This window comes from Bicyclus anynana, chromosome 4, assembly GCF_947172395.1.
Source record: "Bicyclus anynana chromosome 4, ilBicAnyn1.1, whole genome shotgun sequence".
Taxonomy (NCBI): Eukaryota; Metazoa; Arthropoda; class Insecta; order Lepidoptera; family Nymphalidae; genus Bicyclus; species Bicyclus anynana.
The window spans coordinates 17,989,024-18,004,178 of record NC_069086.1 but is presented as its reverse complement, the minus strand read 5'-3'; the positions used below and the strand labels follow the sequence as shown (position 1 = coordinate 18,004,178).

The 15,155-nt window shown below is 35.1% G+C and overlaps 1 protein-coding gene across 1 annotated transcript in view; it reads right to left on the bottom strand.

Annotated features, from left to right (window-relative positions):
• LOC112055538 (innexin inx1) overlaps positions 1 to 15,155 on the bottom strand; it is a 48,267-nt gene that overhangs the window by 20,892 nt on the left and 12,220 nt on the right. The window contains exons 2-4 of the mRNA XM_024095709.2: positions 12,787 to 13,164; positions 5,764 to 5,871; positions 1,280 to 1,435 (exon numbers count right to left, since the gene is read on the bottom strand). Coding sequence (XP_023951477.1) covers positions 1,280 to 1,435; positions 5,764 to 5,871; positions 12,787 to 13,038 — 516 coding nt within the window. The 5' untranslated portion in view covers positions 13,039 to 13,164. The remainder of the gene's footprint in view (positions 1 to 1,279; positions 1,436 to 5,763; positions 5,872 to 12,786; positions 13,165 to 15,155) is intronic.

Sequence of the window (15,155 nt, the reverse complement as noted above, 5' to 3'; positions counted from 1 at the left end):
ACCGTTTGAGACGCGTGATATTTAATTTCTTAAAATGCACGTAACTGAAAAGTTAGAGGACCGGATTCGAATCTACGCCCTCCGAATCGAAAACAGATGCCATATCCACTAGGCTTTCACATAATTGCAGACAATAATAACAATTAATCACACTGCCAGATTTATTTGATCCAGTTCCATTCAGCCGAACTGACATGTCACATGATTCAGTAACAAAATGCACTGCAAATGTGAATTGCTGTATTTCCGGCCTAATATACTATTGTGAGCTGTATACATAGCAGACAACATTTACCCTATTTCCTACTTAATATTATAAACGCGAAAGTTTATATGGATTAGAATGTAGATTAACTATGTCAACACATAGGCTTTTTATCCTATAAAAACCCACGGTTCCAACGGGATCAGTGAATAACAGAATTTCACGCGGACCAAGTCGCGTCCGCTAGTATTTATAAGGAAAATATGTATGCGTCATTAAAAAAAACTCGCTAGCTCATAGCAGTCGGTACAGCAAAAGCTGAACAATCGCCAGCGGTGACCACTGGGGGAATACAAATCAGCGCTGGGAACACGGGGCGTGCGCTGGGTGCGTAATGTCGTGAGTTCAACGCTTTTGCTCATTCTTGTACGATCGCATCGTGCATTGCAATGTATTGGATTCTTATTCATTTCAGAACCAACAGTAACTATACCTGATGGACAAAGCCACTGTGAATGGAACTTTGGCATTTTTTGCTTCGATAATCTTGTACAACTGCAGATAGATAATTTCTGTGTTAACTAATGTCCGTTGGTTAAATAACGATTAAATTTATTAGTGACTAAGATTTCGTAAGCGAAATAGTTGTCAATTTGATGGCGCCTTTATAAAATTAAAGTATATGTCAACTTATTATTACTAAAGTAAGGCTACAGAAACAATACAAACAGATGTCTTCTAGTATGTATGTCTAATGCGAATAGTCATCAAGGCAACATTTAAGTTAATTATTTTATTGCTATGAAGGTGGACTTACACCGGAAAGTACGGAGGTAAAAATTGTAAAAAAGAAACAAATTATAACACCGGTAGAAACAGGATGATGCAACTATTTCAAATCAAATCATCATTTATTTTGCCAGAATATGGTACAAGAAGATAAATTACTTACATAGGTCTTATAAATTGTATTTAATACATATCCTGCCATAGGTCGGAGTAGAACTAACTTATATCTCTTTCAAGGAAGCCTGCTTCCTGCAAATTATTGCAGTAGAGTATTAAATCACTCACCCTTTCGTGCCTTAACAGGTAACCGATGATGACATCTTTCTTCTTCTCTTTCTCTTCTGCGTGGCAGATGCCGACGTTCAGCCCCATGACGATGGTGCGAAGGAGGCCGCCTTCGAACGCGTCCCACAGGTATTTGGGTGTGTAGCACATGATTGCCTGTAAAAGAACTTAATATTAGAGTTTTCACTTCAAGTTTGATGGCAAGTTAAGTCTTTATCTGTCTAAGGTCGGTTTCACTACCTTCTGATATGTGTCTGATAGCTTAAATAATAAATTAATTGTTTATCGATTCATAAGTAAAACATGAAATTTTTTGGCATAGATCTGTAATCTCCTCATTAGGATCAACTGTGTTGTGGTAATCGCTTTCTTCGGCAGTTGTGAAACAGCTTATCTACAAGTTTTGTCTTTGCTATTTGACATAAAGTAAGAAAGTGACAGAACTTAAGGTTGTGGTAACTTGTCAGATGGTGGTGAAACTGGTCCTTAGTCTAATTGCATTTTTCAACCTACAGTATACGTTTATGTCTAAAACATATAGCTATTTCTGTTCAATGGCCAAATCGCTAAGCAACACATCAGCTATGTGTGGTTAGTGCTATTTATCTTTTTTCTTCGCACAAGTCTGTTATATAATTTAACCAGCATTCTTAAACGGTTGACAATCAATCAACGTTTCAACCATGTTTCCGATACGAGTTACGCGTACTGTGATGAAGAACATTCTTCCGACGGCAATTTCCTGTAATTTAAAACCTAAGTATCTCTAAGACAAGAGTGAACAGGCATCATCTTGACATACACCTTATTATTTTGAAGTGATAACTTCTTATGGGAGGGTAAACCGCTTCGTAACGTAACCCGTTACGGCGCCACACTGTCTGGCTTCCCTTTCTCTCACGCATATGGCAGTAGATTTAAGTTATCACTTCTGTCGAACGTCCCGAAAAACACGCGTATTTTTAGTAATGAGTGAATATATTCGTAAAAGATAAAAATAATGGAATCACGTTATTGGAAAAATGAAAAAAGTTTATTAGTTTCTACAAAGAATACATGAAAGAAGAACATGTCCAAATACCAAAAGAATGAATAATATTGTTAATGACGATACGTAAGTAAGGACGATATTTAAGTTTGTACATAGCTAAAGAACTCAGACCAATTAGAAAAGGACCAGTAACGCACGAACAAAATTGTCTGTCATTTTCTGATGAAAACGAGCTTAGATTTGGTATATATCTTAAATTAAACTAGAAGTAATTGCCCGTTTTTTACACTATGCAACTACAAAAAAAGCATTTTTACAGAGCTCTTTAACCGACGAACAAGATTACAACAATGAAAAATCGATACTATAGAGGTTTTTATAGTCGCATTAAATCGTTGATCATATACTTTGACAGAAAAGTAACGTCTAGTGGCAGTAGGCAGGTCCTACACAATAATTGGTCTGAGCTAAAGAGCTCTTCTCAGCACATTCAGTCTTTCGAACCGGTATCAGTACTACAAGCAGACAACCTGATGTTTCTAAAGTGGTTGTCAACTAAACCTACTTCAAATAAATAGATTTTGAATTTATCAACAGCAAGTTATTTATTAATGAGACCTCGATTTCTGCTGATATCAGAACAGTAGGATATGTCCAAATTTTAAAAGAATTTATAATTATAAATAAGTTTATGAATAGCTAAAAATAATTAATTCATTACATATGTATGAGTATGCTATTAAAACTAAAACTAAAATAATTACAACTAGACTGAAATAAAGTCACAAGTTTAATCAGCCACAGTCAGCATCCTATGTACCTAATGAGTCATTTGAAACTACATGTGACTCAATAAAACAAATGTTGGTTTTGAAAATTTGAGATCCAAGATACAAGGATGTCTAGAATACTACGCACGTACGACTAACTTGAATATGTATGACTTATAACTAAATGGATCAAACACACGATATTGCAAGTCATTGCAAATACGCAGAACTTTTAATATATTTCTTGAACTAAATTATACCAATACTGGTATAACATTTATTAAAAGTTATAGCAGATAGTGTGAATTAACCAACTTATGTAATTTACTATTTTCAGTAATAACTTTCACGTGTCTGTAACGAAAATATAAAGATAATAGAATATCTTACTATAGAATAGAAAAAAAAAATATGTTCTCATGTTAGTAGTTAAGCTCTCATGTTAGCCATTTATGAGAATAAATATTATCTTAAACCTTTTTCTTTCAAAATCATGATTTACAATATCGATCGATTCGATTGCTTCAAAGCACCTTTGTCATTAAGAAATTTACTTTGCTATTATAGTAACCGCAAATTAGTGTTTTAACACAATATTTAATTTTCTTATTCAATACATCAGTAATGGACGACATGCATTGAAAATTTAGCAGTTTCATTGACTGGCATTACGGTCAACATCATCATTACAGTCATGGCCACATATGGCCACAGCCAGTATGTTGCAATATGGTGAGCAAGAATCTTTATTAGAGACGTGATAGCCCAGTGGATATGATTTGTGGGTTCGAATCCGGTCCGAGGCATGCACCTCCAACTTTTCAGTTGTGTGCATTTTAAGAAATTAAATATCACGTGTCTCAAACGGTGAAGGAAAACATCGTGAGGAAACCTGCAAGCCAGAGAATTTCTTATTTCTCTGCGTGTGTGAAGTCTGCCAATCCGCATTGGGCCAGCGTGGTGGAATATTGGCCTAACCCCTCTCATTCTGAGAGGAGACTCGAGCTCAGCAGTGAGTCGTATATGGGTTGACAACGACGAAGAACCTTTATTTATGCCCAACACCGCAGGGTATTGTCCCAGTGCATATTAGGAGACACCATGATAGCCCAGTGAATTATCCTTAACCTCTGCCTTTGATTCGGAGGGTAGGTAGGTTCCGGGCCTCCTCAGCTATGTGCGTTTTCAGAAATTAAACACAAACAATGACAGGAAATCATCGTGAAGGAAACCTGCCTGCGAAATTTTCTGAATACTCTATACTTGAAGTCTAAAAATCCACATGAGACCAGCGTGGTAGACTAATAATAATGCGCATTATAATAATAATTATTATTATTATTATTTATTTGCCAAATTGTGGGTTACAATTAGATCTTACAATAGTAGGTATGATTTCCAACACAAGTTACCGAGTAAATCAGCGTGCAAATTTTAACCAATATTTTACAATAGTACTTATGTTATACATATTTATTAAAGATTATTCACAAGAAAAAATATTTAAGTAGATCCAAAAATTAGATATTAAGCATGAAAATAGCGACTGAGGAAAATATAAAATATATGTCAAAATGTCAATTGTCAATTTGCAGTAGTAATTATTATCGATAATACATTGAAGAACATATATAATTTGATTATTATATTAGCCTTCCCCTCTCATTCTGTGAGAAGACTCGTGCTCAACAATGAACCGTATATGGTTTGTTAACGATGATGATGATATTAGGAGAAATTGTGGTATATAACATGCTTAAAAAAAGATCTTTACTAGTTAAAAGACGATAAGAAATAATGCACATAACCTGCACCTTGTAACTGCATCGTTTAAGGTTAGTAACAATTGGTGTGTAACGGTGCTGTCGTGATAAACACCTCGGCCGTTGACTTCGGCGGATACATGTCGCTGGAACTTGACCTACTACGACGGTGGTACATCGGTTTAGGTAAGTGATTTACCGTTCTTGATGTCATTGGTCGATTTGTTAATTATGGCGTTACTTTCTTATAAGGACAACTTCATAATTTAATTAAAAAGTTTTTTTTTTAATTCCCTTTTAAAGAGCTTAGTCACTAAAGTCACTACGTAGCTCTCGTAATCTAAAACATTCATTAACTAAAATCTTACAACATATAAAACATTAACTATCTTAAGACTAATTATTATTACCTACGTTTATCTACTCCAAAAAGTGTATTATGAAAGACTTTATAAACAAATTAAAGTAACTTATTTATAAATCGGTGCTGTTTATAAGCTCTTAATAAATTCCAAGATATTTGCGATGCTTTTCAATCCCAAGGCCAGAATTAACAACCAGACAGAAATGTTTCAATTGAAACATTAAATAGTTATTCGAATAACACTAAGATCCATATAGACGAAGTCCCTCGCGTTACCAGGACAATTGCAAATGCCCATGCGGATAAAAAATAAAAATAGAAATGGCAGCTTAAAACATTTATAGTCGAGGAGTTCCCTAACTGTTTTCATCACCAGACCCCTAATGCAGTCACAACCTATCTAGGTGGAAAGTTATCATCAATACAAATTTATCAAGCTCAAACATAAGGTAGCTACTGTAAACCGTTGAGGAGTTCCCTTAACTGAGCACTGAGCGCGAGTATAGAATCAAATAATGGGCGAGCGAGAAGTGAATAGATGCACCGCCATTTGTAATCTCATTCTTGGTATTCGCGGGTAGTAGTTTGAAACAAACCTGGAAGAACAGCACGAAGCACACCCACTGGTAGTACGTGTAGTACTTCTTCTCCTGCGAACTGTCATACTCGTTCATGACGCCCGGGTGGGCTACCTCTTTGCCAATCTGCAAGACAAAGTAATTAGTTAGACTCGTAATACTTTTGAAGTGGTTGACGAAGATTTGTAAGGACTAGAGGATAATGGCTTGACGGAAGATGACGCAAAGGAACGTGTTAAATGGCACCGCATGATTGGAGAAGCCGTTAAGCCGGAACAAGGCTAGGCCAAACAACATGTTACTTTTGACAACCTTGCAGTGCAGTTGGTAGTGCTGTGGCATCAGAGAGGTTCGATTGCCAGCTCGGGTCAGTATAGGATTTTATAATTACTCATGTATGCCGTAGGGCCTGGTGGTAGGCATAGACCGTGGCAAGTTCCGGTACGATGCCATGTAGAAACCATCAGAAGTAATTCATTGGTAATTTATTAGGGTGATGGTCAAATCTTCGTAATTTTGTAGAAGCTGAAAGTTTGTAGGGTACTATGATGTTTGGATCAAGATGGCTTTAAGAGTCAACAGGCTTTAGTGGCTGAAAACTTAGATCATTAGTTATAAGACTAGCTGAACAATGCGGTTTAACCCGCATAGTTCTCATTCCCGTGGGAATACGGGGATAAAATATAATATGATTTTTTCAAACTGGTCCAGTAGTTTCTGAGTTTATTCAAAAAATACAAATATTTCCTCTAATTAGTGTAAATATAGGAAATCGAGACGCACGGAAGTGCGTCAGCCGAATAGAAAGAAGGGTTGACAAGCGACAAGGTATACAATTTAACACGAAGAATACATCTGACACTTATTCATTTCATGCATCACAAAGAAACTTGAATATTAAGCAAATTAAAAGTAAAAACGGTAGTAGATCAATGGGTCAGTTAACACCGTTATGTAGACACTAGTGGGAATCAACCATAAAACAGTCTAGTGACGTCATTGCGAATGAATGAATCATGGTTACCTTTAACTTAATTGTTTATAGGCGTCTATAAATTATTGACGCATATATTAGCGAAATAAAATCTTGTAACTTATAATCAGTGGCTTGCACAGGGTTTTTAACCAGAGTAGATACTAGATACATTATTATTGCACAAAACATATATACTCAGAGGCACAATTATCCGCCCACTTTACTATACTCGCGTCATATTCGCGTCGAATTCAGAAACCTCCTTTTTTTGATATATAAAGTTCCTTTTTCAAAACAGGTAATAAGTATTTATTGCATAATTTTTGCATCTATGAAGTGCAAGGAATTAATTAATTTTTAATTAATGAACTTTAAATGACTAAATCATGGATTGAGTTTTAATTAAGTTACGAAGGAACTTTGTTAAAACATAACTTTTTATAAAAATGGTTTAAATTATCTCCTTTTCGTTTTTTATTCAATTAAAATCAAAAAGTAATACTTAATTACATTAATTATGTAGGCCACTGCCTTATCATTAACATACGAGTTTATTACGAAATATACTGTAATTACCTAACTAACGAATTAAGCAATTATTTTAAGTCGTAATTCAATTTTATCAGTGTAAAGGTCATATTATCAATTGATAAGTTTGACCCAAAGGTCAGGCCTGATATACAAACAACAATGTCTTCCGTCATACAAAATAGAAGGCTTTGTATGAATCCATACGTGCTTTCAATGCAATTACATTCATCAAAGGAGTCTGATTGATAAATTGTATGAGACGTTCTCAATTAGGGTCTTTGAGATACGAGTTCTTATATAGACCTAAACATCGATAAGACGTGCAAAGAGCTTTGATGTGGATAAGTAGGCGACATCTCTTGAGACAAAAGCAGGACACGTCGACAAATAGCGTCAGAATATTGTCTCTATAGTATAACTTATGACGTAGGGTTTTTAACTCACGACCTCAGGGGGCGTCCCGATACACTAAGGAGGAGATACCCTTCCGAGTCGTTCCGCCCATCTAATCTGCTTCTGTCTTTAGGCCCCATAAGGTGAAGCTTCTGCGCTCGCTCAAAACCCCCGGTGACGCCTCTGAGGTCATATTAAGAACCCTACGGCACATACACAATCAGCAAAAAACAAGTCGAAAACATCTCTCTCTTACAAAATTAAACGAAAGAGCGACCGAAGAGCGATTTGTAAAACCCACAATATATAGGCTACGTTTACTTTTCCTCCGAAAGACACCGAGTTAGCAAATAACCCAGCTGATAAAACGCTGAACAAATAGATGCGATCAAAAGGAAATGGACAGTTAGTCCACAATTGACAGCACCTAGTACCCTACTAGATAAATACGACAAGCAGCTATCCCGATTGATTTGACCTTCTGTGTTATCGAGACGATATTTCTTATATTGGTGCTATTTAATTCGTCTATTAAAAGGCAATACACTGTAATGTTCTGTTATAAATCGGTGGCAGAAATACTTAACGACAACATGGGTTATCTGCTTGTTTCTTCAAATAGCAGCATAAAAATTTGGTGCTACCAAAGCATATAAAAGAAAACATTATTCAGTGTTCTCTATAACGATAATGCAGTGTACATAAAATTGTATGATGAATCCAAGAGAATCTTAACAAAAATTGTGCTGTGTCCACTGTCCAGTGTTATGTCATGACACATTACATCGATCTGCTACATATTCATTATCAACCATATTCGGCTCACTGCTGAGCTCAAGTCTCCTCACAGAATGAGAGGGGTCAGGCCAGTAGTCCACCCATTGGCCCAATGCGGATTGGCAGACTTCACACACGCAAAGAATTAAGAAAATTGTCTGGTATGCAGGTTTTCTCACGATGTTTTTCCTTTACCGTTAGAGACGCGTGATATTTAATTTCTTGGAGTGCACTCAACTGAAAAGTTTGAGGTGCATTGCCCCGGACCGGATTCGAAACCTCCGGAATCGGAGGCAGAGGTTATCACGGCAGGACTCATACTCGTATATACCTACTCCCGATTTGGGCAGGGAACTCAAAAGAGCAGCTTTTTCTATCCTTTGCCAACTGACACTAAACCTTCAAGCTGAGGCTACTTGAATTAACAGAATTTTAGATTGCCTTGAAACTCCGTTGAAAAATCTCGAGGAATAAAATATATCTCATTCACGAAACAAAATGGCATAAAAGTAAAACTGACAATGCATCGCAAATCACTTGACTCACGATGACCTAGTGCTAATAAATGTATGCAACTCCACTACAATACTATACAATTTAGTTGTATTCGGAAATCATAATCATAATGACACATCTTACAAGTGTTGGAGCGGTAATTGACTGAGATTCCAATCACAATCAAGCGCTAATAGAGCTCATTGGCGATCTACATGACGTCAACTGTTAATAGTCGCAAGTCACAATGTCTGCTGTCCCATTTATTTGGAACTAATGGACGCCTCCGGGATTTCACCCGCGTCTCTCTTTTCCTTGGGAATACGGGGATAAAATATTGCTATCGTTACTCGCTGATAATATGGCTCTCTATTGGTGAAAGGTTTGGTATTCGGATTCATCGATAAGCCATTTTATAACATGAAATAGCCGTTTTAGAATTTAAACTATCGTGAGTGTTATTCATATTAATTGATTATGAAACACGGCTAAAACTCACGTGATATTACGTCGGAGTATGCCCGACTAGTTTCGAACCCATACGGGGCCCTTAGTCATGAGCTGGTTCTTGCATCGCGGCACGATCCAAACTGATTTTTTTGATTTAACACTCTTAGGTGGACGGTGACAAATGCAAAAGTCTTATGTTACTATAAATTTATGTTTTACATGTTTCAAAATCAAGATATTAACTTTTATTTTTTAGTGCATGTATAATATTTAAGCTGACGGTAACCCATTATCAGTTATTCACCACCTCAAAAATTTCAGCACAATACTATGCCATCTTTTCATATTTTTGGGTACTTGGACACCTTTTTTTATAATAATTAAAGCTGTATTGTTGTAGTAAATACGTGTAAATCTCATTAATATTCATTAATTATACCTTTACATTTAAGTGAGTACGGTGAAGGAAAACATCGTGAGGAAACCTGCACGCCAGAGGATTTCTTAATTCTCTGCGTGTGTGAAGTCTGCCAATCCGCATTGGGCCAGCGTGGTGGACTATTGGCCTAACCCCTCTCATTCTGAGAGGAGACTCGAGCTCAGCAGTGAGCCGTATACGGGTTGATAATGAATGATGACCTTTACATTAATAGAATTTTATTTTACATAGATTACAAGAGTGAATAATAGCAATAAATTATGAAAGTAAAAAAGAAAAAAAAATCAACCAAACAAAATAAATACATAAATATTAACGTAAAAGTAATACAATACAATTAATATTAATACGTCTTTGTTTAATAAACAATAATATTTCTTTATAAATAAAAAAATAAATAAAAGCAAGAATTGTTTTACATATACAGAGTACAGACCTTTTTAAGTGTTTGAGGGTTAAATATCAAACGATTTCAGAAACGGCTACTGTCATAAAACAATTAGATTTATTGTTTTAAACGTTAATCCAAGAGACACGGCTGCAGTAAACTATATTACGCGGCGAAAGTTTTGCTAAAATAGCCAAGTTCTGGCAACGAGCCAAACACTGAAATTGAAACGGATGACACGGCACCAACGGCAAACACCCATTGTGAACTTATGTTATTAGAAAAGTATACCATGATTTAAACAAGGAAATTAAAAAAAATAAACTTTGAACATTCATTGGCTCTATATCTGTAAACTGAACCGATATTGATGGGACTTGCATTGTTCCCTAAGTTTTAGCGTTCCGGTACGATGTGGTATAGAAACCGAAAGGGGTGTGGATTTTAAGATAATATTACATACGGATCAAATAAATAACATCCTTTTTTGAAGATATTAAAGAGCCCTGCCCCGTTTCCAAAATATTGTAGAAAATGTTACTCTGGGTGATGATCTCCATACAAATCTATTCTAACATTTAATAATAATAATAATAATAATAATCATTTATTTGCAATAATTATTGTTCTTTACAACATTCAACTAAATTAATAGTGTGCAAATATTATACATACAGTGAAAAATAAAAAATACAACCAGTCACAATTAGCAAATTAAAAGAAATAAAATTACAAAAAAAATAACACAAACAGTCATAATTACCAAATTAAACGAAAAAATTATAAAGTTACAATTACAAAATATTACAAATATTAGAATTAAAAGTAAGAATGTCATTAAAAAAAAATTAAGTCAAATATTCCTTAAGGTCGTAGTAGCACTTAAAAGGTACAATGAAATAAAAACTTGGAAAAATACTTTAAAAACTTATTTGAAGTATAAAATAGTTGCGCCATAACAGTTTCTGAAATTGGTGGCAATAACAATGTCTGAAATCGGAGCTTCCATTCTCCACGAGTACCGATCGTAAAGCAGGTTAAGCCGTTATATTAAATAACCGTTACCTGAAAGACTATTGACGATTCAGCGATGAATTTCAATCCAAAAACACTCGTATGTAATGCAAAATTGGTATTAAAATTGAAAATACAGGAAATCAAATGTTGGCATAAGGATTTAATGGTGTCAATTTATGAGAAAACGTTAAAAAACATCATCTTTTATCTTCTTACATCTTGAAATTGACTTGTTACATAAAATCTTACTAAGGTGTATTGACCAAATCAGCCCACAGTCGTTGTGCAATGCCTTCCTACATCTACGCCCTGCGGGTAGCTATCAATACAAGTTGCTACAAGATGAAGATTAAGTATTCCAACTTTGTTGTTCAACAACATGACGTAAGTACTTATTTGAACTTTCTTTACTAGCGTTTGAGATGCTTTTACCTTTAATATATACACGTATATACAATTCTTCTTCTTCGCTTCTTAGATTTTAGCTCTTTTTCCGTAAAGATACAGAATTCAGGAAATACTTGATATACGTAGAACTTGTTGTAATGTAGTTTCGAACTAAAAACTACTTGACGCGAATTCTTGCGACTAACATGCATGACCTCACGTAGGCAGAACAAACACCAAAATGTTTGATATCTCTTTAGCAACTTATTTAGACCGCGCCTACATCTGCTAAAAGTAACGTAACGTGTTACCGTATTCATTTATCAAGTCGTTCTAAAATAAACGTTATTTGTTCTAAATAAAAAAATCGTCATCATGTGAGGCTAAATTACTTTTGTGGATTACTTTATCTCTTTTTGTTAGTTATACTATTGGTAATAGTTATTATCTAATATTGGTGATGGAAAGAATTAAAGACCTTCGATTCGTCGAGATTCGTTTGTGCAATATGAATCTATCTCTATCTTCACACAGTCTTTATTTATTTGAGTTTGTTCTCTCCCATTCATAACTTTTGTAACAGATGTTAACCGGAGGAATATACCCGCATATTTTCCAATAAGCTGAACACACTAGCTGGCCAATCTTACTGATTTGTTTTACATGTCGGAAACTGTATTTCAATTAAACTTTCTTAATACACAACCTAACAAAGACACATTAAAATGTGCACAGACTACTGAACAAAGAACAAAAGGATCCAGTAGGTAAACATTGAAATTCAAGAAACAAAATCAATTTTGACAGCCTCCGTGGCGCAGTGGTATGCGCGGTAGATATACAAGACGGAGGTCCTGAGTTCGATCCCCAGCTGGGCAGATTGAGATTTTCTTAATTTGCCCAGGTCTGGCTGGTGGGAGGCTTCGGCCGTGGCTAGTTACCACCCTACCGGCTAAGACGTACCGCCAAGCGATTTAGCGTTCCGGTACGATGCCGTGTAGAAACCGAAAGGCGTGTGGATTTTCATCCTCCTCCTAACAAGTTAGCCCGCTTCCATCTTAGACTGCATCATCTACTTACATACCATCAGGTGAGATTGTAGTCAAGGGCTAACTTGTAAAGAATATAAAAAAAAAAGCTTGGATAACCTTGTTGTACAACTCATCTATCAAAATACATAAAACTCACCTCTCTGGCAAAGGCGTCCGGCATCGTAAACGTAGATGTGATCCAACAAAATGTGTTGACAACGTTCGCCGGCAATCCACCACCGACAATACACTGTATGGGCTGGCCGACATACTGCGTCGCAGTGATGATCACCGAACAGGTAAGCAGTAACACCGTTGTGAATATATTGTGCAGTCTGAACACAGCATTATCTATCTTTATCGGCTGGTACTTGAAGTAAACGCTCAAGCCTCCGAGTAACTTGAACATCTTTGTTTTTTTTACTATAACATTATTCGAGGAATGTGCGTATACTACTAAAAATCAGTCTTGTTCAATTGATTCGATATCGCGGAATGTATTGTTAGCGATATTCTACTTTATTGTCGTCGGCATCTGGAACAAGAGAAAGACGTCAGTTAGTTTTGTTAAATAGCCGACATAGGGTACGGTACTCTGGAGTATAATAAATCAAACAAATTGAATGGAATGATTGGTTTAGGATGTATAAACAGAAAAAAATGAAACTTTAGACGTTCCTATAAACAAAAAAACAGGTGTTCAAATAAGATTCTTTTCCATTATTGTAAGTCAGAAGTTTTTAAATTAATATTTTGATTTGTAGAATGAAAATGCTTATTTTCTCTATCATAGTATTGGAAACTACACCGTAGAACGCTAATGTAGAAAAAACAACTGTATGCGGTATGACACAAAAATCAACATTAATATACACAAGCACATACACTCTGAACAACCCAGAAAATGAAATAAGACTCGGCATTGAAAATAACTCACTCATATCTGATGACAGATGTAGAAATAGAGAGCTTTTAAACCGCGCTGAATAAATACGAGATATGAATGGTGGTTTGTCGTAGATCGATAAACATTTATTCGATATTTGCATTCCAAATGATAACCACGTAATAGCATGTATAGAAACAGATAAGACTTCATAAAATATCTATGTAATTTAACGTAACTAAAACCCAAGACATAAAATCTAAGAATAATCAGTCTTGCAACTGAATGTAATATGTATCAAACATGAATTATCGAAAATTACTTGGAAGAAGAAATATTATTACTAGAAAATTCGGATATCGACGGCTGTAATACTAGTAAAAATTAATCGTAAACGTAGTAAAAACAAATCAAATTGAGTCGAATTTAATTATAGTGGGGTTGCGTGATGGGTTCTTGAATCAAGAAACATACAAATTATAACAATTTTCATATAATTGTCATTCAATACAAGTAATTTGCATCGCTAAATTGTGAAAAAGGGCCTTGCCGTGAGAAAAACTACAAATGGTAAACTGAAAATGCCAATAATCATGTTTAGAATTAACATAATATCAAATGGCACGCCAATGATGGGTATCAATCATCGACTTGCTATCAACACTATTATTATAACTACGAAAGTAACTGTATTTGTACTGTTTTACACTTAAAACCGCTGAAACAGTTTATGTTTAACAAAATATAAATTGAACTTGATGAAACTTTGTATACATTATCCATCATCCATCAAACCATCATAATCTTAAATTGAGAATGTATAGTTTATGTATTTGTTGCCTGGAAAACTGAAACGAGGACACGTAATCCTTTGGCGTTAAAATTCTTAAAGAAAAAAAACAGAAGAAAAAACAAATTCATAAAACAAAACAAGTATACGTATAAAAATTGTGACAATAATCACATTTTTACACATTATTATTATTTGAATTGAAGAATTCCGCACATAAAGCCGAAAATGTTTGCATTTTCATAAAAATAAAAATATTTAATCATTATAAAATCAAATGCAGTCGAATTGAACCATTTCAATGTCGTTTTCCATAGAGTAAACTTGAGGAAAACTTAGCAACACGTGTTGGACTTACAAATTTTAACTTTTTCTAATGTTCATGATTTCAAGATCGGCGGTACCATTTTTGCTTCACGCCAATGCCACAATCTCAAAATGACACCATTTCAATTCTCGCCTCAGACGATGTCGCAAGATTGACTTCAATTTAAGTTCACCTTAGACCCGAGCTCATCAGTGCTCAACTGACCAATTGTGATTCCGATATTGTTTTCTACGACAGAAAAGTCTTTGATGAATATCATTTATATGTGTTGGTATATTTGGGTCAAATGAATAATGATTTTACTTTTTATATGTCATGTTCATTTGAATAATAATGAGGTAACTAAGGTTGTCCGGATTCTAGCTCGTATTTCTGGCGCGAAAGAGCATAGCTCTCTTTATATGGTCTCTTTATGAGAATGTAAGAGTCCGATGGCGAAATGCACACGAGGTTATGTATATGTCAGATAAATCAAAATTTTGGATAGAAGCAGGCGTTACTTTGGCGTAAATCAAATTTTTA